This window comes from Xyrauchen texanus, chromosome 28 (genome assembly GCF_025860055.1).
Source record: "Xyrauchen texanus isolate HMW12.3.18 chromosome 28, RBS_HiC_50CHRs, whole genome shotgun sequence".
NCBI lineage: Eukaryota > Metazoa > Chordata > Actinopteri > Cypriniformes > Catostomidae > Xyrauchen > Xyrauchen texanus.
This window is the reverse complement of record NC_068303.1, coordinates 21,000,156-21,026,887: the sequence shown is the minus strand read 5'-3', so window position 1 is coordinate 21,026,887 and position 26,732 is coordinate 21,000,156. Positions and strand designations below refer to the sequence as shown.

General features: G+C 37.6%; 1 protein-coding gene across 3 annotated transcripts in view; it reads right to left on the bottom strand.

Annotated features, from left to right (window-relative positions):
• epha7 (eph receptor A7) overlaps positions 1-26,732 on the bottom strand; it is a 100,560-nt gene that overhangs the window by 22,195 nt on the left and 51,633 nt on the right. For all 3 annotated transcript variants that reach the window (XM_052095351.1, XM_052095353.1, XM_052095352.1), the window contains exon 6: positions 132-256. In XM_052095351.1, the coding sequence (XP_051951311.1) occupies positions 132-256 (125 nt within the window). The remainder of the gene's footprint in view (positions 1-131; positions 257-26,732) is intronic.

The window sequence follows — 26,732 nt, the reverse complement described above, 5'->3', positions numbered from 1 at the left end:
TTGTAACCAAAAAAAATTCCTCGTAAAACACACACACACACACACACACACACACACACACACACACACACACACACACATTCACAAATTCATTAATAGCTTGTGCTCTGGAGCAGGTGGTGTGTACTCACTTTCTCATAGTACTTGATCTCGTATTCGGTGATGACGCCGTTGGGCTGCTCTGGCTCCTGCCAGGAGAGCTGAACACTATGCTGCTGGACTCGCTCCTTTATCACCTCGCTCACCTGAGATGGGGCTGAGAGAGAGAGAGAGAGAAAGAAAGAATAATTATTACTTTAATGGGTGATATATTACTCTGTCAAATTACTATATTTTGTATATATCATATTTTGTATATAATTCATCATAATTCAGTACAAATATTTTTTTTATCTTACCTTTATTTTCCCTTTTATTTCCTCTACGTAAACCATATTTATTTTCTACTTTGTATATTTATGTACTATACTGTAAGCATATTTTGGTAATATTGTCATCCAGAAGTTTGTAAGAAATATTATAAACAATAATAAAAAATAAAACATGGTGGTCAACCCCATACTGAGCCAACATCTTTAATATAGTGAAATACATATTTAAAAAAAAATACACCATTCCATTGCATTAATGCAAATTCAGTACCAGCTTGACAAATACACAAAAACAAACAAACACACTTTTGTGTGTCTCAGTCACTGCTGCAGCTGATGAATATTCACTTGGTAGCTCCTAAATGTTTACACCTCATAATGGAAATTTCAATTACTGAGCAAACAGCAGAAGACAGCCTTTTCCCAGTCAGAGTAAAACTGCATCGTCTGGCTTATGAATGTAAATTTAATCAGACTAATTCTACAGACACAGACGGAAGCATCTCTTAGATCCCGCAGATTGGTGAGCCGTTTCGACTGCTTTTTAGAGAGAAATGTACTTGTAACTCTGCCGGTGACTTCCCATGTGTCTCATTTATTCCCTCCTTTTAGCGTCACTTCCCAAACTATGCTTTTATTTTTTTATTATTATTTTTTTTGCCAGTGTGCTGTAATTGTCTTTAAATTGCAAGTTAAGTTATTGCATACTATGTACATTGGCTTGGAATAATATTTCTAACTGCTGTATGAATTTAAAATGAGAAGCTTGTGGGTAGCCCAAATTAAATTTCTTGTTTTCAATAACCTCAGAAATAAGATCCATTCAAATCTCACAAGGTAACCTTTGGCTGAGGACATTCTGGAAGATGTGTATGGAAATGTAGCACTGATGCATGTGCACCATAATGAGTGTCCACTCTCACTGGGCGTCTGTTAATGTAGGAAAAGAGAGAATTCCCTAAAGTAGATGGAATGAAAAAAGATAATTAGTCTTTGAGAGGAATTTAACTGATCTCTCTCTCTCTCTCTCTCTCTCTCTCTCTCTCTGTGTGTGTGTGTGTGTGTGTGTGTGTGTGTGTGTGTGTGTGTGTGTGTGTGTGTGTGTGTGAGAAAGAGAAAGATAGACAGAGGCACAGAGTGAGAGAGACGTGGTGATGTCTCCATATCATGCTCGGTGATCCGTTGAGGGCAAAAGATCCAGGGTCACAACACAGTTTGACCTGGGATTTTGTTGGGTGCTGACCTTGCAGTAATGAGAGATTAAGGATTAAAACCTCATTACGGGCTCTCACAGAGGCTGACGGTACCATGAATGGCAGTACAGGCTCAAAACCACAACAGTCAAATTGTGTTTTGACATATTTAGTGTAATCCAACTAAAACAATCTAATTTCCAGAACTGAGGGTCAGCCAGACCAACTCTCTCTCTCTCTCTCTCTCTCTCTCTCTCTCAATTAAATTCAATTAAATCCAATGCAAATGTGCTTTATTGGCATGGAAATTGTTGCACTTTATTGCCACGCATTTGCAATGTTTACAATGAATCTTGAACAGATGAGAACAAATTATAAAATGACTAAATAAAAGATAAATGAACATATAATCTCTCTCTCTCTCTCTCTCTCTCTCTCTCTCTCTCACACACACACACACACACATACACATACACATACACACAAACTCAGAACTGCAGCAGCAAAATTCCTAAGTCCTTAAGAGACTTTTCACTGAGAACTATTGCTACATTTAACAAGCAATCATGCAGATGTATTTAGGAGTATGTTATATGCTCAAAGTCTTTTTTTAACTCTATTCTGTTGCTCAGTTGGAAACTACTTTATTGGGCTGTTGAAGAGACTGGCTGCTTGAATGGGAGTGATTTTCTACTTTCTCAGCTGTAGTCAAAGGAGTCTGAATGTCTCTGAATCTATGTTTGTTTTTCGCCTCTGTCCACATTCATTGAATGCAGAAAGTGTCAATTACCCCTGAGGAGTGGGGCGATGCAGGCAGGACAGGAATTTAAAGAGCACACTTGTACACTACAGAACCAGTTCTACTGGAGTAATTGGATCTTTTGCACTTTTCAAGTGACTGCTTTTTCTGTAGTGGTTCATAGGAGATCCTGAACTGTCTCTGAGTAATAGCCGCAGTCCTCTTAACTTGATATGGGAAATGAAAGTTGCTACAATTTCAATGGTGTTACTTCTCCAATACAGCCTTGGATGTAAAGTGCTTCCTTGTTATACTAATTCCATATACATTACATGCTCCTTATCAACATAGGAACACTACATAAACACATACACTGCTATCAGGATCTCTGAGGTACATTTCTATTGACAAGTCAATATTTTAGTCACGTGTTCCTGTGAAAGCACTCAACTCTGGCCATAAGCAAACAAACAAACATTTGCTAGTTTTGATAAGCCTGATTTCCACTTGTTAAAATTCAATTAGTTGTAATCTTGTTGAAACAAGGGCAGTAAAGAATTGTAACTTCATAAACCACAAAATCTGATTAAAGACTCTGTTCTTTGCTGTAAAGAGGCTGAAGGCCCTGATATACTTCCGGAGAGGTTTGTTCAGGGGTAAAAAGAATTTGAAACATCCAAGCAACTATATAGTGTTTGCGAACATTCAGACACCTGCCGCACTGCTGTGGGAGGTGTTTAAAAGTATATTTAAATATGAGGATGCTCAGTAAAACCTTAATTGTGACATTAAAATGTATTATCAATAACTTTATGCCTCATTCTCTGAATAGAATTCACATGAGATCAGTAAAAGATGCTTCTTTAACAACTCGATGATGATTGAAAGTAATAAATAGGCCTATGCAGTAGGAAATGTTCCTCAAGTCTTTCTTTTGTGGAATATATCAGATTTGTTTGTTTATAAACAGAAGCAGAATGAAGTTATTTAAACTATGATTAGATCTATCTACCTGTTTGTCTGTCTGTCTGTCTATCTATCTATGAAATCTCAAAAAATTTAATGAAAGTGACAATAAAAATACCTAACTATTGACTGAATTAAACTCATTTAAACTCCTTTTCACATTTGATATAATTTATGACAGAGATCAATCTTTAATAATAAACAGCAAACAGGAATCGTCGGCATCCCATCTCCGCTTAGATCTCGCCAGGTAATTGAGAATCGAGCATGGTGACAGCCCTCATATCGACTCAAATCTGCTAGCTGGAAGAGAGAACCTGAGTTCAGTGTTAATTTGGAGGAAATTTGTCCCTCACTGCCTTGCTGTGGCACCTTCCCTGTGGTATATTTAACCACTACCCTCTATCAACCATTAATGACATGCTTACCTCAGAGTGTGTCAACCCACTACCACTTTTATCACACGTACAGGGCCTAGCGCAGCAGAAAATCATATAATTGTTCTGTCTGTGTGAGAGGGGAAACATATTGTGTGCAGTGGCTGGGTGACATAAAAGCAGATATTAGTGACCTTCTTGAGCCTGCTAATGCATAAGTTAATTCAAGCAGAAGTGAGCTTCTATCATTTTCTGCATTAGAATACATTAGTGATACATTATCATGGGTGTTTTATATACTCTTTTGTCTCCTTTTCTCTCTCTCCCTTTCTCTGTTGGCTGGCTGTGAGCTTTGAGAGTATCTAAAAGTGAAAAGCACTAGAATGTCATTTCATTATGTAAGAGAAATAATTTCACTCTGCCTTGCTTGCACAGTATTAATTTTTAAGTATTTTAATTATCGACCCATAAGTCAAGGCTGACACTCGCACATCCACGATTTCTTTTCACCCACCTCAAAACTACCAAATAACTTAGCCACTAAGCTGAGTAAATTGTTGTGCTGAGTTCGCTATAAGAAAGACACAGAATGAAATGACTTCACAAAAACGTTCTGGACTGCTGCATTGCAGTTCTCTTTCCTTGAGGGAATCCAGGTGATGGAAGAAGAGAAGTTTTGCTTACAGGCTGATTATAGTTTGATGCATGACTAAAGAAACGCTGCACACACAGGGATTCGGATGCGGATTCCTGTCGTTTGATGGATTTTTTTTATATTTATGGTCATCTCTCGGCTGGAGCACAGGGCTTTAATAGAGCCGGACCTCCTGCAGACAGCTTTTCCAGAGGCCTATGAAAACATCAAGATCAGCGACAGAGCTCTCGCCGGACAAACACTAACAAGGGCTTACATAATCAACATTACTTAGATTGACATTTTGACTTTGAAGAGGAAAAGAAAAAAAGGACCCAGATTCAATGTTTGGCATGTCCCACGGAATATGTGAACGGAGAGACAGAAAGCATGGGTGTTAGATCTGCCTTATTATTGCCCCTGTCTACCATGAATAGCTTTTGTGTGTGTGGGTGGGTTTAGGTGGTTTACAAGGATTTTTTTTTAGGTTACAAACTGGTAATTACGAGGTAATTATAAGGACATATTTAGTGTCCCCATAATTCAAATCGCTTTAAAAATATACTAAACTATGGTTTTTTTTTTTAAATGTAAAAATGCTGAAAGTTTTTTTTTGATGATTAGATTTAGGGATAGGGTTAGGGTTAGGGGATAGAATCTATAGTTCGTTCAGTATAAAAATCTTTATGTCTATGGAGAGTACTCATAAGGATAGCCACACCAACATGTGTGTGTGGGTGTTGGCAGGTTTAGCTATACTTGTGAGGACCAAATTTTTGAAAATGTCCTCACAAATATATTAAAACCTAAGAAAACCAACTTGTGAGGAACTTTTATCTAGTCCTGGTTATGTTTATCTTTAAATCTGATGAAGTGCACAGGTTTCTGTGAGGGTTAGGTTTAGGGGTAGGGGATAGAATAAATCTTTAGTCTGCTATAAAATACATGAAAGTCTATGAGATGTCCTCACAAGTATAGTGTGGCAGGGCACAGCGCAGGGCCGGGTCGTGATTCCACACACCCGGCCCCTAATCAGGCTAATCAAGCCTCCGAGAGGGTTAAAGGCTGACCGGAGAAGGCAGTGTGACAGAAAGAGAGATTTACGGGCTGCTGCCCGACACCTGTGTGGGTTTGTTTGTGTCTTTTTGGTTCCAATTTTTCCCCTTGTCCCTTTCCCTCATCCAGGCAGACAGGGACGACCTGCCGGCAGATGGGCCGGAAGGCATGCCCCCCCACCCCACCATGGAAAAGGTACGTCATGCCGGGGACTCCCTGGCCTGAGAGAACAAGGGACCTAGTGAACGAGAACCGCACCCCTAATCAGGCTAATCAAGCTTCAGAGAGGGATAAAGGCTGACTGGAGACTACAGTGCGAAAGAAAGAGGGATTTACGGGCAGCTGCCTGACACCTGTGTGTGTTTGTTTGTGTTTTTTTGGTTCAGTTCTTCATTAAATATTATTTATATTATTAAGCCGGTTCTCACCTCCTCCTTTTCATTGATCCCTTTACATATAGAAAAACCAACATGTTTGTGTGGGTGTGAGTGTGTGTGTGTTAATGTCATCTTATTCCTCCTAACTATGTCTGCTAGCTTTACAAGCCCAGAAATGTATGTATGTGTGTGCCTATTTAATGTAGACTAACCTATATAATGAGTCTATCTATATATCTATAATATCTATATAATTATATTATTTCCCATTCTGATGGTTGATGTGAACATTAACTGACGCTCCTGACCCACATATGCATGATTCTATGCACTACACTGTTGCCACACGATTGGCTGACTAGATTATCACTTGAATGTTGGCATTCAGGTGTTACTAATAAAGTGCTCAGTGAGTGTATATCATCATTTGCTCACAGCTATGTAAGCTGGAGCCAATGGGGGTGATGAAAGACAGGGTGGGAAAGAGAAAGAGAGGACAAAGCTCAGGGAAAGAAAGAGAAATAAGCTATAGAAGGAAAGAAAGCAAGAAGAGAATCCACTCTGTCAGTAGAGGCTCAGTGATTCAGAAAATAAAGTAGACAGAAGATGATAGCCCACCGTTTTGATGAATGATGAGGGAACCGGCAGAATTGCCATGACAAGGTTTTCTCTTTTCCCTTTTGTACTTTCACTCTTTCTTTCCCTGGCTGTCCCTCGACCCCTGGCATCCTCCTGCTTTCCCAACCACCGTTACTGAGAGCTTTGCCACTTCCAGTTAGAGCGGGGCCAGTGGGACGCTCCGATTCGTCACTCCACACAGGAACCGCTCAAGCTGCTAAGTAATGCTTTCATTTCTCTCAGGCAGGCAGGCATGCAGGGATGGACCCCCGCCCCCCCCCCCCAAAATTATTTTAATATTTACTGAAATGTATGTGTAAAGCATCTACTAACCCAACCAAAGAATGGAACAATGCTTTGTCAAAGCTTCTATGTCTCCAAAGAATGTCTAATCTGAATATCATGACAGCTTCTTTTAATATTGTTACTGCCCATTGATCACATATCTTTAGCCCCAGGTTCAAATAAACAGTCCAGCTGCCCCATGCTGTGAGACCCGTCATGAGTTTGGAATGCATTTTCTTGTGTACAGACACTAACATGCCTGATACCTAAAGGGGAGCTACTGAAGACCCGCTCCAGACTTCCTCACACAAATTACAGTCCAGTGCTAGGAGCCTATTATCCGTCATTACCGCTCCCACTACACCCTCTAACCTGTAGTCGTAGCAACACCTGACCCTATTAGACCCATTAATTTACTTATGTATAATCATACAGTGTTGCGAATGCAAAATTGGCACTGTGCATATTATATATATATATATATATATATATATATATATATATATATATATATATATATATATATTATATTGCCATGTTTCTAAACTGCTTTTGCTTCAGGACTCATGATTGGACATCAAGCGGTGATCCAAACTGTACCAATAGCAAACACAAATGTACTTAAAATCAAACACTTAATTAATGTTTATCAATATCACCATGAGCTGCAGACACTGAAAATTGTTTTCCTTAAAAATGTGTTTAATGTGGTAACATTTAAACTGGTTTTATTCAAATATTGTTTTTACATCACTGAATCAACATGAATGCATTAGGTTATACCAACAAAAAAGGTTAGAATTAGGTAGAAATAGCTCCGTAAGGTAACAATGTAGAGTACCACTTTTTACAGTGTATAGGCCCAGCAATATGCAAAATTATTAATTCTACATAGGCTGAATAAAAATATTTAATATTTATTTTACATTCCAATTTTTTTTTTTCATGGTTTTCAAGGATGAGGGTACATTACGCAACCTGTCCATGTTGGCAACTGTCTAATTTGGCACAGCACAATGCACAGCATTTGATGCCAACAACATGAGATATGGGTTTTATAAGCCTACTGCAACCTTAAAAATTGACATTTTAGTTCCATTTTATCATTTCCATTTAGCATTGTTTTTCCCTGCTTTCCACAAATCTACTCCATTTTTTTGGTCTCGATCCAACACTGTTGAAAACAACTGTTAAATAGGATGCATGCATAAAATTACAGTATATGGTCTTTGCGATACTTTTCTATTTCAAAGAACATTTTTTTTGAAAAAAAGACACCCAGACATCTGGTCAATAAGATCTAATAGGAAAGCAAAAAAGATTTGATGGGTAACATATATAAAATACATGTTCTAATTTTCTAGATAAGGAATTGTTAAAGGAGAGAATAAGAGGTGCCCTCGCGCATGGTTCGAATTACGTGGGAGCCAGTGGGAGCTGAGCTCCCATAGAGAGAGGATGAGCTCCCATGAAAGCAGTAAAATCATACACCTGTGGGGGTCTCTAAAAATCATCAGCACCATTATTTTAAATTACAAATAAAGCATTTTTTCCTTCAATATATTCCTTCAATGTTTATGTTAACCCTTTTGCACGTATGATCGATCAACACCGGTGTGATTAGAACGGTCAGTGCATCACGTGCATTCAGACATTTAAATACACATAAGTACTAGCAAAAAAATATTTTGAGTTTGTAAAATACACACTGATGTCTAGGGAAGCGGCAATAATAATCCTTTCCATTAACGTTACGTTACAATAAGACACGTTTTCATATCAGATACACATTGTGTAAGTAGCTTTACATTTTACTCTATTCTTCTCCCAGTTCACCGCCACTTACTTTCATGTATTTCGTGAGAAGTTGAGGAATTGACGTGTTGTAAAATAACATGGCGTCGCCCATCGCACATACAGCTCAACTAACTTAACGCTGATCGTTATAAAGGCGTTTAAACAACAAAACACATCCACTTGCACATATTTGACAATCGGAATATCAGTGTTTCATGTTATAGCTAATACATTTGTGAATATTTTGTATAAAAAAGTAAAAATGACATAAAAGCAGATCATCATTCATTCAGCGCTGTGTTGTGGTTGCGCTGTGTAACGTGACAAGCAATGATGCGTCACCATGGAAACATTAAAGTGACAGGTTCTAAATAACGGTCACCTAGAATAACTCACGCTGGGGGATCAGTTAGAATATTTTAGAAATAGTGTAAAGTTCAGAACAAGCAACCATGCCACCAAAAATAAAAAGACTGCTACCAACATCAGGTACAACTTTGGCAAAATTCGGGTTTATTTAAAAAAAACAAAAAACATCATCAGAGGACAGTCTACTCGTTTCTCTACTCCTGTATTAATAAACATTGAAATCAAAAGAATCAAGTGCAGTGTTAAAGGGGTCATGACATGGTTTTTTTTATTGTATTATTATGTTCCCTTAGGTGCAATTATAGTATTAATATATTTTTTTTTAAGAAAAACTTTTAAAATCTAGTGATTTATGACCTTTTCCCACCCTGTTTCTCATCCTCTGATTCAAACAGTCTGTTTTGGGGGCGTTTTCCATTTAAGACTTCAGTGTTAACGCCCACTGTTATGATTGGCTAACGTCAGTGCCTATGTATCAATTATTGACGCCCCAGCCAGAACAATATGCAAGTAAACTAAGTAAAAACACTGTGATTATTCATAATGAATGAAATTGCGCTTTAAAAAGTAGTTTAAAGTTTAAAATAGATTACTTACAGTTTGCGTCGTCGTTGTTCCCAGAATAGTCGGCACGGACTTATCTTTGAGCAACAGTTTTCTGGCAAAGCCAGCATCATATTGAGATTTGTTCTCAAAACAGTCATCCTTAAAATGTACAGAACAAACGCTTAAGTTAACACTGCCGTGACTGGGTCGTCCGCAAAAAATAAACTGCATCCATTTTTCCCTGACGCCTGGATCTTTCGGCAGCTTATTCAGAGGTTTTGTTTGACCACAGCCAGGAACAGCACATCTGTGTGGCATCGTAATTTTCCTGTGCACAAGTAGTCTCTGTCAGAGCTCGCTGTCCATCGACTGAACACTTGTGAGGCGCACGGCGATACTGAAATGAGCGTAGTCTTGCGCTTAAAGCGTAGTTATCTTGTGCTGGAGGCGGTCATATGCAAACGCTGTTACGTCACTTCTAACCGACACGTCACTTCTAACCATGAATCCAGAACGAGCTGTATTTTGAGCTTGATTAAATAAATGATTCGTTTAGAATGGGGAGGACGTCTTAAAATATTAAACTTGCAGGACGTTTTAATGATACAAAGACCTCTTATATACCAAAAGATCAAGGCAAATTTGGTTTCTCATGTCATGACCCCTTTAAGCAATTATTTATCACACACACCACGCCTGCTTATAGGCTACTTTTTTTTTTTTAAGAGACACCCACAAAGATGAAATCATAATTCGAACCCTGCCCTTGCGCATCCCTTTATCTCTGCTGTGGGTAAAGAGAGAAGAAATATAAATTGTGTGATTATGACTCAACTCCCATGTGCTGGATAAGACAGCATTCTGGATTTTAACATGCTACCTGTCATCTCCTGCACTCATGCATGATGGCCTCAGCCATAAGCACCTCATCATCTCCACAATACACACATCGGCGCTTCACGTTTAATTCACAACTCCACCGCAGCTTCCATTTGAAAAACCCTCAGACCACTTCTGACATTGGATACCCCACCTGCTGCCAACAGCCGCCCACGTGACTTACCGGCAAGTCACCAATCAAAATCAATCTGCTGATAAACAACGGGCCAATGATGAAGTAGAGCAAATGTAAACTTGCTCTAGATTTTAAAGTGATTTCTGCAGGCTCATTTAGGAAATAAATGACAAGGTCGGAAATACGAGTCTGAGGCTTGGGGGCATTATGATATTTTGAGAAGGGGGTGGTTTCTCTTCACCGGAAGTTCACTCACACTGCGAATGGCCTCTACTTTCAGCGTGTCCACACACACATATGCAAAAATGTGCATGCCTCACTCTAATTACAGACTTTTCAGCGAAACACAGACAGCAATGGTGGGGTTATGGAGTTGTGATGTAATCATAAAAATATGCCAGAGTCCTTCACGACCCATCTCGCTAACTGTTTTATTCAATTACTCCCAACCGGACGGACAATCGGAACGAATACCCGCCCATGAGGGATATGCAACTGAAATGAGGGATGAACATCCCGGGACAGAGGCCAATTCTGCCCTATTCTTCCATCTTATCTGATACTAGCCTGACCTTTGACTATACAAGAGGCTACAAGTATACCAGACATTCTCTTGGCCGCGCAGCGAGCTCACACGTGTTAACACGCTGTGCTTTTATCGTTTGTCTTAATAAAACAGAGGTTGTGTGATGATTCGCATTTGAAGGGCTCACTAAACAGGCAGAAGGACCCCAACCTTCTCATCTCAGCGAAATGTCAAAGTAATGCCTCAGGTCCGTTCAATTCACACACACACACATGGTGCTGATTGCATATCTGAGACGCGGCAGAGCTGAAATGCTAACATTATTTGCAAAACAAGCTCTGCTTTAAACTGATGGGGTTTTCAGGGTCATAGGCACATGGCAAAGCTATTATTTTAGATTTGTCATGTGTTCAAGGCCACTTATCTTAGCTGTCTATCTGTCTCGATGTCTCTTTACTTTTTCCTGCGCTGAATAAATCTTACGTTTGGCACCTGAGTGAGTGATGAATATTAAAATCTCAAATTAAAACTGCATGAACGTTTCCGAGAATGATGGTATCATAAACAGCCATTTATTATTCCAAAACCTCAGTCATCAAGACTACGATCATATTAATCAGACCTCATATGCTCTTTAATCACTGGTTTGGATGCTGTCCACATGGGTGGAACTCAATCCAGCGACCAAATCTGACCAGGACAACCATGCGTTCTGTAGTTTCACTGGTTACATGCATTCCTCTGATTAAGGCTTGTGTGAGTGCCAAGGTTTAGTCACTCACCGAGAGTTTTCTAAACCGAAAATTATGGTTATTGATCTTTCTTATAAGAACATGTAGAAAGACCTATCACATGAGAAATGTTATCTCACACACACTAAAATATGATCACGTTGGATGCTAAGACCATGTCGCATTCACAGATTCTTGCACTCCCTGATGGTAGATGGAATTAGGATCACATGAAACAAGCATGTGCAATTATTGGATGGCCTTTCCATTTGCATGCCTGCTTTCTAAGACAGTGAGTGATGAAAAGAAGGGGAAGAAAGGGGAAAGAGAGATAGGCCTGTATGTGTTGTTTTATTTGGCCTGAACACAGCAATCAGAGGCAGAGAGAGGGACACATCTGCAAAGGCCTGGACCTACACGGCTCCAGCCAAATTGGCATCAAAGGGAGTGAGAGAGGTAGAGAAAATGGGAGAGAGAGACAGATGAGAGATTGAAGGGTAAGAGGACTGCTCTTGTTCAACAAACACTCAAATTATGCTTGTAGCTGGAGAAAATATTAAATGAAAAACAGAGGAGGCTGTCTGGGCCTTAAAACCAAATAAAGAAACTATTTTTTCCTTTCAAAAAGCAGCCAAATTTATTTTCCACCCTACAGTGTGGACCCCCACTGTTGTCCTCTCTCTCTCTCTCTCTCTCTCTCTGTTTAATGACCTTGTGTTATCCTGCAAGTGATGGAGAGAACATTTGCTCAGGTTGTTGTCACGGTTACTTCACACAGATATGCAGTGACATTCGCTTAGCTCTCGTGGTTAACATATCTAAACATGGATATCCAATATAGGCACTCGTTCAGGCGAACACACCTGACAACAAACAGATACAGACACAAACCATATGATATTTATTAAGTATGCGCATGTGTTTCTGTGAGTGTTTGTGTTTCTGGTAAGTAACAAGGTGCACAAGGATATTATAGTTTTTAATTTATTTAGTTTTTATTTAGATTTCCATTTCAAAATATTATTTTAGAGGACATTGAGATCTATGGAGTGAAGCATCAGTGTAATTCCCAGGGCCACTTTGCACTCTCATTAAGCATTGCATCTCAATGTTCAAACAATTTAAACTTTTACAATGTTGCCTCTGATCTTTCGAAGCATCAGCCAATGATTAACGGACAATTTCAATGTATGCAAAGTATTTCTTTGTAATGACAGGTTCAACTTTGCTCCAAAGTTTGTGATCTTTCACTCATGCTTTTGCCTCAGTAATGATGTCTTCTGATGAGTACAAAACATCAAGAAATATTTCAAAACTGTCAAACTTTATTTAGAGATATTGAATGTCTAATTAAAAGGTTATTTACCTTTTTGTTTCAGAGCAGTCTTATGCTAAAATTATTTAAAGGGAAAGTTCACCCAAAAATGAACATTCTCTTATCATTTACTCACGCTGTCCCAGATGTGTATGACTTTATTTCTTCAGCAGAACACAAAAAATATTTTTTATAAAAATGTCTAAGCTCGGTTAGTCCTTACGATGCACATAAATGGTGATCAGATATTTGTAGCTCCAAAAATCCCATAAATTAAACATAAACGTTATCCGAATGACTCCAGTGTTTAAATCCATATCTTCAGAAGTGATATGATAGGTCTAGGTGAGAAAAAGATAAATATTGAAGTCCTTTTTTTATTCTAAATCTCCACATTAACTTTCACTTTCAGATGCAAAAGTGAAAATAAACAGGCACCACGTGACTTTCAGATGTAAAAGTGAAAGTGGATATTTAGATTAGAAAAGGGACTTAAATTTTGATCAGTTTATCATACACATCTCTCATATTGCTTCTGAAGATATATATTTAACCACTGGAGACTTATGGATAACTTCTGTGTTTCCTTTATGTGATATTTTGAGTTACAAAAGTCTGATCACCATTCACATGCATTATATGCACCACCAGAGCTGAGACATTCTTCTAAAAATCTTTGTTTGTGTTCTGCTGAAGAAAGTAAGTCATACACATCTGGTATGGCATGGTGAGTAAATGATGAACTTTTTGGGTAAACTATCCCTTTAAAAAAATAATTCTACACTCCATGCCCCATAATGACGAAGCAAAAACTATAAAAAATAAAAAAACTGAAATATCACATTGACATAATTATTCAGACTCTTTGATATGACACTTGAAATTTAGCTCAGGTTCATCCCATTTCTCTGGATCATATTTGAGATGTGTCTAAACTTTGAATGGCAAATTCAATTGATTGGACGTGATTTGGAAAGGCACGCACCTGTCTATATAAGGTCTCACATCTGAAAATGCATATCAGAGCAAAAACCAAGCCATGAAGTCAAAGAAACTGCCTGCAGAGTTCAGAGACAGGATTGTGTCGAGGCACAGATCTGGGGAAGGCTACAAAAAATGCTGGCTGCATTGAAGGTTCCCAAGAACACAGTGGCCTCCATAATTCTTAAATGGAAGACGTTTGGAACAACCAGGAGATGGCTGCCCTGCAAAACTGAGCAATTGGGGGAGAAGGACATTGGTAAGAGAGGTGACCAAGAACCCGATGGTCACTCTGGTTGAGCTCCAGAGATTATGTGTGGAAGGACTCTCAGACTGTTAGAAACAAGATTTTCTGATCTGATGATATGAAAATTGAACTGTTTGGCCTTAATTCCAAGCGTCATGTCAGGAGGGAACCAGGCACCACTCATCACCTGCGCAATATCATCCCAACGGTGAAGCATGGTGGTGGTAGCATCATGTTGTGGGGGTGTTGTTAAGTGGCAGGGATTGGGGGACTTGTCAGGGTTGAAAGAAAGCTGAATGCAGCAAAATAAAAGATACCCTTAATAAAAAATTGGTCCAGAGCATTCAGGACCTCAGACTGGGCAGATGGTTCAACTTCCAACAGGAAAATGACCCTAAGCACACAGCCAAGACAACACAAGAGTCGCATAGGGACGACTCTGTGAATGCCATTGAATGGCCCAGCCAGAGCCTGGACTTAAACCCAATCGAACATCTCTGGAGAGACCTGGAAATGTCTGTTTACTGACAGTCCCCATCCAACCTGACAGAACTTGAGAGGATTTGCAGAGAAGAATGGCAGTAAATCCCCAAATCCAGGTGTGCAAAGCTTGTTGCATCATACCCAAAAAGACTTGAGGCTGTAATTGCTACCAATAGTGCTTCAACTAGTACTTAATTAGAGGTGTTAATACTTGTATCAATGTGATATTACAGTTTTTTTTCTTTTTAATACATTTGCAAATTTATCAAAAATCAGGTTTATGCTTTGTCAATGTGGGGTATGGAGTGTAGATTGGTATGATATTTTTTTTTAAAGGAGCAATATGTAACATTGCCATCAAGCGTTTAAAATGGGTAGTGCAATCCAAATTCAAAATATTGGAAAACGTTGTCTCCCCCGTCCCCTCAACCCTCAGAATCAAAGCTCACGCGTGTTGCCAGGTTGAGGACACGCAACAGGAATGAGCAAACTGACAATGGCAAGAAACGAGGCTTACACCGTTGATCAGCTAATGTATATGTTTGCAATGTTTTTATTGTTTGCAAATTATAAACCAGCTCATGTGGATTTTTTTATAACTCTGTCAATGTTAGCTAGATGTATTACTGGCTTCCATGCAGCGCGCTACAACATAACAAAATTTGAATTTTGTTTTTTTAAATACTTAATGAATGCACTGTACATGTTAGAATACATGTTTTCATTGTTTACTTTTCACACCTCTCACTTGTTTGCCAATCAAACCATTCTGTTCCACTATCTGCAATTATTTTAATGCTGAGGTGAAAGTGGCACTTGATGCTGGCGCTGAGCGATTTGTTGTTGCTCCAACGTGAGTCACGTGGAAGCCCCTTCAGTTTAAATTTTTACAGTACATTTGGTATTTATTTTAGTTTTACTTTTTTTATGGCTGCCAAGCTAACACATTAATTAAGACTATTTAAATATGTTTAATGCATATTTGTTTTAGCAGTTAACACATTTAATTAATCTGACATAATGGCTCAGGAATTCTCAATCTTTTGATCCGCAACTCATTCCTTAGCTTCTAATTATTTTTATTTTCCATAACCGACCGAAGATCCCCACCCCAACCACGTAACAGAATTAAACTATTACTTTTCGCAAATTACGTGCTGTGCTCAGCTGAGTAAACATTCTTCATATTTGTTCTGGTTATTGCATCTAACACGGCCATTAAATTCTGTAAGTGTCATAGACATGCATTACTGTTGAAGGGTGAGGGTCAAAATCCCTTGTCTCTTCAGATATATCAATACATATATATATATATATATATATATATATATATATATATATATATATATATATATATATATATCCTTTTATATCTATATCTATCTGTATTCTGTTGCTTAACTTCTTTAATAAAGTGATGAATTAACTATATGCATGATCACATAATCAATTCTATTTTCTTATGCATAACTGAAATATACTTTGAATCATATGTGTGTTGAATGCTAACCAGTCTCTTTTAGGAACATTCCAGAGTCTTTCTCTCTGTCCTGCACGTAGGCTGAAGGTCTTTTGGGGATAAGCTTATCTGTGATGCTCTCCAGCCCCTGAGAATGCGTTAAACCTAGGTTCCAGATGTATTCTGTGTTTGATTGTTACCTTTCCATGACTAATTATATGGTTTAAAGTCCTATGTAATAATACCTGAATAGTAGAAGTGTGATTTTCTCTTATTATTTCTTTAGGGAAGAAATGTATGTTATTTCTACCCCTCTCCTCTGCCCGAGGAGTGAATATTTTATCTCTCTGTTTTGGTTTAAATGGCCTGATAACGTTGTGCTCTGGCTCTCTTGTGCCCAGAGAAGAACTGTCGTTCGTCAGTGTTTTGTGTGTGCGTCTGACCTTCTACCCAGGTTTTGAACCCAGGGATGCACACCAGGCCAACTCGAAGACGCCCCGCGACCATCTGCGAGGTCACTTCAGATGTAAATCTCGGGCTCGGATGACAAGTGCGCTGATTAATGTTGATAGGCCGCATAGCTGTCTATATGTTGTGACTTTATGGTCTTTTAGCCAATCAGGAGTAAAATAATGGAATGTACGTCCTTGCAAATGGTATAATTGATGTAAGATTTTGTGTAAGGTACGAGTTGGCTTTCGATCTCCTCGTGAGACTTTGCCGCTGGCTCTACCAATTTCACTGCAGACTATACTTCAGTAAATTTTTGATTCTTTAATTGAACTTCTCGACTCCTGGTCTTCTTTCTCCATATCTGGTCCGGGTCATAACTGTTATACCCCTAACACTGTAAACTTCACAATGGGCTTCCTTTGTGATGAGTTTGGCTTTGTTCATCCTGGCTGCGGTGAGCACATTTTGATGGAAGGTCATCTTGACTAACGCTAAACTAATTCCAGACACGCTCCCACACTCCCACCAGCTGTTCGTCTGCCACTGCGGCTAATGTTGCGCAAGACTTCTGCCGGAGTCATGCGGATGTGAAATGTGTTTGTTTGCATGTCATCGCAGGTGAGCAGCCCTATCATTTTTATGTCTCATCTACACTTGACCTGTTCTTCACAGACACATTGTGAAAACAAAACAGCGTCAAGGAATCCCTTCAATGACACACAGCTGCGAATGAAGAGCCGTCACATCATTCTTTTAACATTGCTTAGACAAAGTACCTTGTTGGTACTTACAGATGTGCAGTAACTCTGAATTTATTCCAAACATTCTTGCTTCTGTTGGCCTGTGATAGTACTGTGTACTGAAGGTCCATCGGATTACAAATAATGAAGTCCAGAAAGAGCCGCTGCTCTGTTCTGTTAGTGCACTAGAAACTTGCCTTGATTATGATTAATGTCGAGATGAAATGTAACCAGAAACAAACAGATATGTTAATGAGACCTTTACACCAGTTGGAAAAAAAAATAGAGTTAGTGCAACTCTTCAATGGTTGGTCAGTAGATCCTGATTCCTAAAACAATCTGTTTTGATCACACCTGTAATGATGATTTGTTATCAATTAAATGGATGTTTATAATACTCTGAATTATATGATTCATGGCCCAATTAATTTTGGCTCTGGGAAACAGAAGTTTTGAGGGAACTGTACAATGCAACAGGCACTCAAAGTTCAAGCTGATTTCAGTGCCTTTTTTCTTCCCTTTGGTGTTTTTCTCGCTAGCCTGAGAATAGGGTGATCAGACTGAGAAAGAGAAGATTATTCTTTCTGAAATGAGGAGGTTTCTCAGTATCAATCTGGCTCACTTTAGTGTGAGAACCTGAGAGCTGCTGACGAATCCTCTACAAGCTAAAACAAAGCTCTCTCTCTCTCTCTCTCTCTCTCTCTCTACTCAAACTTGGTTTACCACAATGTTTTTTTCTTTCACTCTTTCCCACTGAATGTGTCAAACCAAAAAAAAAGAAAAAAAAGAGAGCAGACTTTTTTTATATGTTCTCTCAGCTAACCTGGGAACCTGGAACCTGTACTAGTCGGGTCCAGAAGTCTGAGTAAGTGTAAATGTTTCTATTGTGCATACACCTAATTTAATATAAATGCAAAACGCAATGCTGGCATGGACTTCACAAGTTTGTGCAAAACCTGTTACGTTTTCCCTGCATGATTTGAGAATGTTCCTAAAAGCATCTTATGTGTGTCAATGGAAGCAAGGAATCTTTAGCTTTCATTCAATGGAGTGACAGTTACTGTCACAAATTAGATCATTTTATTGGTAACCTAGAAATATTGTAGAATCTTAAAGGAATAGTCCGGGTTCAACACAAGTTAAGCTCAATTGACAAAATTTGTAGTATAATGTTGATTACCACAAAACTTAGCATAATAATCTGGGTTACAGTGTGTCACTTTCAATGGAAGTAAATGAGACAAATTTTTGAACGGTTATATTGCAGAAATGTGTAGCTTATAATTTTATATAAGCACTTATATTCTTCTGTTAAAACTTGTGCATTATTTGAGCTAAGTTTATATAAGTTTATATACTGTTAAGTTTCAGGGCTTATGGCATTATGTTATCATGGAAACAAAGTTGTAATTCTGGATATAACTTTACACAAAAAAGGTTAGTATCTTAAACGGTTACGCATTAAAATTATACTTTGAATCCCAGATTTATAATGAGGAATTTTGGACCCAACTGTATACACATAAGACATTTTTTCTCTCTCTTCCATGTCTCTTTTTATTCTCAGCTTTCTAGGGCAAAATGTTATGCTAAGAAACTCAAACCTTTCTAACAGTTGACAAACGGCAATGTGAATTCCCCTGTCTCTCTCCCTCTCTCTCGATTTTCTCTGTCCCTTCATATCTCCATATCTCGCTTTGTACATTGCAGATTCTGTCGACTTAATCGCTGCAATTCAAAGTGCCTGTGAGCAGTCTAAGCTCCCAACACAGTGCAGAGATAAAAGAGAGGCTAGTTGACTCTCATCCCTCAGGATAGCTAGCCCCTAATACTATTTTCTGTATATTTATGAAATGAGAATAACAATTTTCTTATGGATAAAAAAGAATGCATTTCATAGCTGTAAGGGGCCACTCTTAAGCTTGTCTGATCCGGGTGGCCTAAACTCTGACCTATACGTGATAGAAAGCAATATTTTAAAGTTATTCCTGCAGTAAAAACATAATTTTTTGCTGTATTTGAAAGTGTAATTATATGATATCAATATAATTTCTGGTTACACAACATTTTGGTATGACACTACCAGAACTTTGCATATGAAAGCTGTTTCTTGACACAAAGAGACCTCATCACAAAACTCTATTTTCTGCCTCTGTTTTTAGCACGCAGCTTCTGCAAACAGTCGCTATACCAGTTTTCCATAATGCAGTAGAGCACTGGGCAGGTTTTTCAGACGCCTTTAATGGGTCTAGGACATGAAAGCCTTTAGTGTTAGATTTCACTAGCGTAATTATTGTATTATAACTCTGAGGGCTGAGTTAACATAGTATTCAAAGTCAACGAAGACAATAAAAGTAAGCTTTTAAAGCCTGTCAGCACTAATGGACTAGACACTGACTCCACGTTTCAAGTACATTTATGTTATTCATTATTATTATCAGTTTTCTATGGGTTTTTAGGGGAACACAGTGATCAGACTCCTATTGAACAGTCCAGCATAGATTACAAGACACCTACAATGAGGTACGATCAACCACAATATGTGTGAAAAAGTTGGTGGAGGTATAAGGTGATTGAACTGATACAACAGTTAATGACTGGCCATAACACATCTAAGGCCCTGTTTCCACCTGGTTTTAAGATGCATTTTCGGTGATATGATCACATGTGGACAGCTGATACACTGTTTCCACCTTGTATTACCATGTGTCTCAAATGCGCCTCCTGTGAGCACTTGTGTTTGGATTTCGAGGTGAGGGTCACTAATTTCATGACAACATACATTAACCACTATGTCATTGTGCTACTGAATGATAATAAACAGTAAAAACAGTCATAAAAGACAACAAAACCATCCCCAGATGCAGCTGAAATTCTATCCAAGCACAAACGCAACATTTCGAGCAAAGAAAATAAGAGTTATTTATGATTAACCTGAGCTTAAAATGTGTGTGCTTTTCATCTGCGTATCTGCAAATTGATAGTGGGCACACTTAAGAAGATTCATGGCTTTCTTGTTCTTGTATATGTATTTTCATATTTTCAGATTGTACCATTATTTCCTGTTAAAGCCGCACATAACAGCAAAGTTTAAACTTTAGTGCAGTGGCTGATCGAGGGTTAGCGCTTCGCTGCTGTCTCGGATGCATTCAGGATGGACTGCGTTTCACACTTCAAATGCGATGTTGCAACATGGGTTTTTGACTACCTCCGTTTGGGGTTTTAGTGATCCAATAATAAAACGTTTTGAAACTGTGTTCCCACTTGTATTTACCACTGACCTCTTGTGATCAGATATTAAAAAGAGCATCTAACTACCAGGTGGAAATATGTCCTAAAGCACAAAGAACAGCTCAGGTCAACAATGCTTTCAGCTACTCCACTTGAACAATTCCACAAATAGTCCTATAAATGTGGTGGCATCTTTATATCATACCTTATGTCATTAAACAATTATTGAGGGAACTTGGTAAAATTGCTCCATTAAATTGAAAATGTTTTCTAATTTAGGATCAAAGCCTTCCTCTCTTACTGGCTAGTGGAGGACTTTACTGCAGGTTGCTTTAAAAAGCAAAACTATGGAGTAGCCAAATGTAAATCTGATTGGTGTGTAAAATGAATCACCATTTTTTTTTTATCTAGCCCTCCCTCACCGTTACCTTCTCTCTCTTTTCTTATTCCCCCATCTCTCTTTATCTTTCTCTCTACCAGTGCTGTTATTGGTAAAGAAAACAACAATTAATATCTTTCATTGAAACTTTAGTTTCATTTAACTCTGTAAAAAGACTATTGCATACGTCAGATTTATTTGTGAAGGTATGTCTCGCACACAGTGCCTGTGACACAAATGTTGTCATCAGCAGAGTACCAAAGGACTGTCCCCATGTAGCCTCGCAGCCTTTTTTTTTCAAGACATTTATTCAATCTGCATCGTCGGCAGGGCCTGTATGTTAAAATAGTATACTTTTAAAGGCAGAACCAGACAGAACGACATATGGAAAAACAAAGTTTAAAAAATCCTAGTCTTAATTTGGAGAGGACAGCAAGTGAAAGTATTGAGATATGTGTGGGTACAAATAAGAGAGGTCTTGCAGATCCTTTGAAGTCCCCTGGCTTATTAAAGTCTGGAGCATAGCCAGATTTATAAAAAAACACAATTCAGCTTCATTTAAAATTCAGCTTTTCGTCTATTTGTCCCTGAGGAAAAGATGGACAATGCATAAAAATGCAGACACGGAGAACACAACACACATAACAAAGATGTATCTGAATTTCCGGTCAAGTGAACTCTCCGTCCATATGGAACTAATCAGTACCCAATGCCTTGAATCACTCTTAATGGTGCTGTCTCTTAAAGTGGTCAGCCTAACACAAGCACCATTAATCAAAGTACACAGCTCTAAAAAAGCTGCTATTGTCTGGTCTTTGTTTATTGGTCTGCATTAATCTAATCCCGCACTATTAAACCAGACCAATAGCCATTCAACTCTATAATCCCTCCCCTTGTTTCAGACTGAGCCAATCCATTCAGGGCACAGCCACATAACTGAACTGAAGACCACCATTGCTGTAGCTCCTGTGGCTTTTAAACACAGACAGAGGCTTCATAACAATAGACACAGCTTAGATAATGGGTCAGGATAAAAACCCAGTGACAAGCCAAAGATCAGGCAACTTCTGAGAAATAAACAGGTGTTACTATTTCCTCAGTCAACTGAATAGCTTTTGAGCTTTATTGTAATTGCCAATTTTTAAAGTTCGAGGACAGAGTCTGGTCATAAGTGGGAGATTGGAGCCACTGTTTGCTTTAAAGTTGCTGAACAAATTGTCACTGAGCCCAACCCGACTTCGCCAAGCACAAAGAGGGTTAGAATGAAGCTTTGGCCTGTCTTTGTGTACTGACTTGTTTCCTTAAGGGAACCAATTCCACTTTGTCAGCAGTTAATTGGGAAATGCTGCTTTTGTATTATGCAAGAGCCAAAGTTTTCACTTCATTTAAACTTAGCCACCTCTTCCGTTAGATAGGGGTAAAAGAGTAACAAAAGCTCTTTAATGGCTTCCTCTGTTCTCACACCTGCCCAAAATGGCATTGTGGCTTACATTGCAATCAATGATGACCAGACTGGGTGGTCACAATGCACTGTCAGGGTCATGGAAACATGGTATCCAACAGGGCTGGGAATTGATACAGATTTCCTGATTCAATTCCAATTCTCAAGCTCTCGATTTGTTTCAGATTTTGATTCATATTTCATTTATAATGTCCCTTTTACTTACATATGAAATACATTTTATCCCAGCTAATGCTGTTAATTATACAGGTGACCTTCTAACTAGGTATAAATACTTGTAAATATTACAACTGATGCAAATAAACAATAAAATGAATGTGACAAAATATAATATATGCATTATAATATCATACTTGTTGATTGAATATATAGATTTGTTTCATTTTTAAAAAGCTAAAATGTGATCAAAATGATGAAAAAATTATAAAATATAATTAGTCAAATTACGTTACAAATAAAGTAATTTGATTAATTATATTTTATAAAGTTTCTTCATTTTGGTCTAAAAATGAAAACAATCTATGTATTCAATCAATAAGTATGATATTATAATGCATACATTATATTTTCTTACATTCATTTTATTGTTTAATTGCATCATTTGTAATATTTACAAGTATTTAAATTGATTTGTTGAACACGTGTCAAAAAACGGGTACTGTCTCTTTAAGGAAAACAGCATTTCTGTAAAGAGGATCTGTAACGAGAGAGACTCGAATGGCTTTATCTCATCCCTGCTAAGCGTAATTAGAATTAAATGTTTATATTGTGATGATTTTGATCAACAACAATCTGTAAAGAACAGAAAGAGTATTAAAAGAGACATTATTAAATGACAAATCGGTTGCGTGGATCTCAACTTTAGAAACACACGGCACAACTCTCTACACACAGTAAAAGGATGTCCCTGCTGAATATTCCACCACTACACTACACAATTCATTCAGTGGTGAGTGAAATCTAAACATTTACCAGCCAGTCGCCAAATATTTAAATGTTTAGTCACATAGTGTGAAATTTGGTTGCAAATGTGAGTGAGTTCCTCTCATTTTTAGGGAAGGGTGCGCATAGAGTAAAACATCTATCTTGGGATTTAAGAATCGAGATTGTTCAAATGAAGATCGCAATGCATCAGGAAATCAATATTTTTACCCACCCCTAGTATCCAAGTTGATAAGTTGTTTGAAAGCCATTTCTTCACTCTCATTTTTTGGCCACTTTAAGAGTTTATTTCCCCAGAGTGGAGGATGCTGGGTAAGTAAGACATGTTCAAAGCATTATATGTCATAGGGAGCCTGAGAGAATCATGTACTTTCTACTTGAAAACAAGAATAAAAATAAATAAATTTTCACAGAAACATATGATTTTATAACTACTTAATTCATCTCGTTCATGTCTTTCACAGAGAGTTGGCATAACCTGTATACAGATTGTGATCTTTCTAAAACAGAAACACACCTGTCTACACCACACTCGTTCGTTCTTTCTTTCTCTTTTTCTACAGAGAGGGGGAAAGGTCAGCAAAAATAGACAAAGCAACACAAAGGCAGCAGCTCATGTTTTGTTTTGTTTTAACAGCACGTGAAAGTGGGCACCCACTCTGCTATAAAGCAGGAAAAAAAATATGCTGCATATTTTCACAATTTCAGGTTTTTCCTCTGAACTGTCAAAGAAGAAAAATCACATTATTCTCTGGAAAGGAAAGTATAAAGGGAAAGAGTCCTATAAATAAACCAGTATAAAATGTAGAAACATAACAAAAGAGCAAACAACTGAGCATTCCCTCGGGTCTGAAATGGTTCCTTTCCTCAGATCTGCACAGATACAGTACTTTCCACATGGTTAGCACATTGTGGTGTCTCCGTTATCGGAGATTTAGAAATTCAAGCATAAGGCTACATATTGAGGAAAAGCTCCCTGGTTTTAGTAGCTAATCCAAAAAGACACACATTAATGATAAAACAACAATAAAAGCCTTTCTGCATATACAATGGCTCCTAAAAAGTATTTGGAAATTTTGGAAAATTAAAAAAAAATTAAATCACACTTTGAATCTATGAATTTCATTGTATTGATTACAAAATATCAAACCAAGTGTCATCTGCCAAAAATAACTCAATATGCTTTAGAAAATTATATATTTTTTTTATAATAACTTGCAACCTTACAAACATTTTTTAAATGTTTTGCTTGAAAAGTGTAATATACGTTCAAATAAAAACTTGTTTTAAAATTTGTTTAAAAAAAATATAAAGACATTCATACATTTTTAAGTGTCCAAACGTTTTGCAACACGCCTTTCCAGTCTACTGTAAATGACAGAACGCCTGATGTTGGAAATACGTTTTCCAAAGCTGATGGTCACTCTTCGCTGTCCTTGCCTCCTCTCTTGCTCCTGTTACACTTTCCAGCTGTGTTTTCCATCTGTCTGCAGAATAGATGTTTCTCTCTCTCTCTCTCTCTCTCTCTCTCTCTCTCTCTCCCCCTCCCTCCTTCCCTCCCTCTGTCTGTGTGCACATGAGTAACAGGGGCACAAACTGGAGGGGGACCACAGAAAGGCTTCATTGACATTATATCATACAGTATATATATATATATATATATATATATATATATATATATATATATATATATATATATATATATATATATATATACTGTATATATATATATACATATATATATACTGTACTGTATACAGTAATAACATGCTATTGGTTGGAATAAAACTTTGCAAGACTCTGTTTTCCACCTGTAAATACTGTAAATCCCTATAATCTGCCTTGTCTCCTCCAATGTTAGCGACCAAACTGTCAATCTGTCATCTACTGTTAAAACATATTTTACTTCAGTGCAAAATTTACCATCAGCTGTTTATCTATGATGCCTAATTGCTATTTTCCAGAACTGAAACTTTCCTCACATTAAGCCACCAACAGTTTGTGAGGAACTATATCACCTGTCGTTGCGCTCAGATGCCATTGTCTATTGAAAGAGACATGTGTTCTGAGTATCAGTGTAAATCACTGTAAATAGAACAATGTATGCATGTAAAATTATAAATTATATGAAAAATAATAAATTAAGTTTTAAAGTTTTAAATTTATTGATGGAATATAATGAATTTGAGAATTTTCAAGAGCTAAAATTGTAACCAATATGATGCAAAACTGACAAAGTATAATTTGTCAAATTAATATTTTCAAATTGTATCTAGGAGGGTTACCTAGAAGGTTAGAATGTCCCTTTCATTTTTATCAGCATGAGATAAGAAATAATGTATTTTATATTTAAATTAAATGGACATTGTAACCAAAATATTTTCCTGTTTCAGAAGGAAATTGGTACTTTAATTTACCAAAGTGGCATTCAACTGATCACAAAGTATAGTCAGGACATTACTGATATAAAAACAGCACCACCACGATTTGAAAAAGTCATTTTTGATCAAATCTAGAAAGGCCCCATATCCAGCAGCCATCACTCCAACACCTTATACTTGAGTAATCATGCTAAATTTCAAATTTGGTACTAGAAAATCACTTGCCATTTTATCAAACACTGCTGAGAGCTATTTGTTTCTTTAAATGAAACTTAACATTGTCTTTTTGAGTTGCTACAGTATGATGTTTTGAGGAATGAAGGCTATATACAATGCTTGAAAAAAATGAATATTTCATACAAAGCTGTACACTACAGTCTTCAAAGACAAACAAACAACTGCTTCTAACAAGGATAGAAACAGATGTGGAAGGCCAGATGCACAACTAAACAAGAGGATAAGTACATCAGAGTCTCTTGTTTGAGAAATAGATGCCTCACATGTCCTCATCTGACAGCTTCATTGAATTCTACCCACTCAACACCAGTTTCATGTACAACAGTAAAGAGATGACTCAGGGGAGCAGGCCTTATGAGAAGATTTGCCAAAATATTTGAAACAGAAAAACAAAAAGAAAATGTTAATGTGGGCAAAGAAACACAGACATTGGACAACAGATAACTGGAAAAGAGTGTTATGGATCTTAACCCCATTGAGTCTTGTGGGATTAGCTAAACTGTAAGGTTTGTGAGAAGTGCCCGACAAGACACATCTATGGCAAGTGCTACAGGAAGCGTGGGGTGAAATGTCACCTGAGTATTTGGACAAACTGACAACTAGATTCCCAAGGATCTGCAAAGCTGCCATTGCTGCACGTGGAGGATTTTTTTTATAAGAACACTTTGAAGTAGTTTAAGAAGTTCTGAAATTTTGTTTCAAATTGTAATAGTAATTTTCACATTATTAATGTCCTGGCTATACATTGTGATCATTTGAATGCCACTTTGGTGAATAAAAGTAAAAAAAAAATGTCCATAAGAGCAAAATCTATACATTATT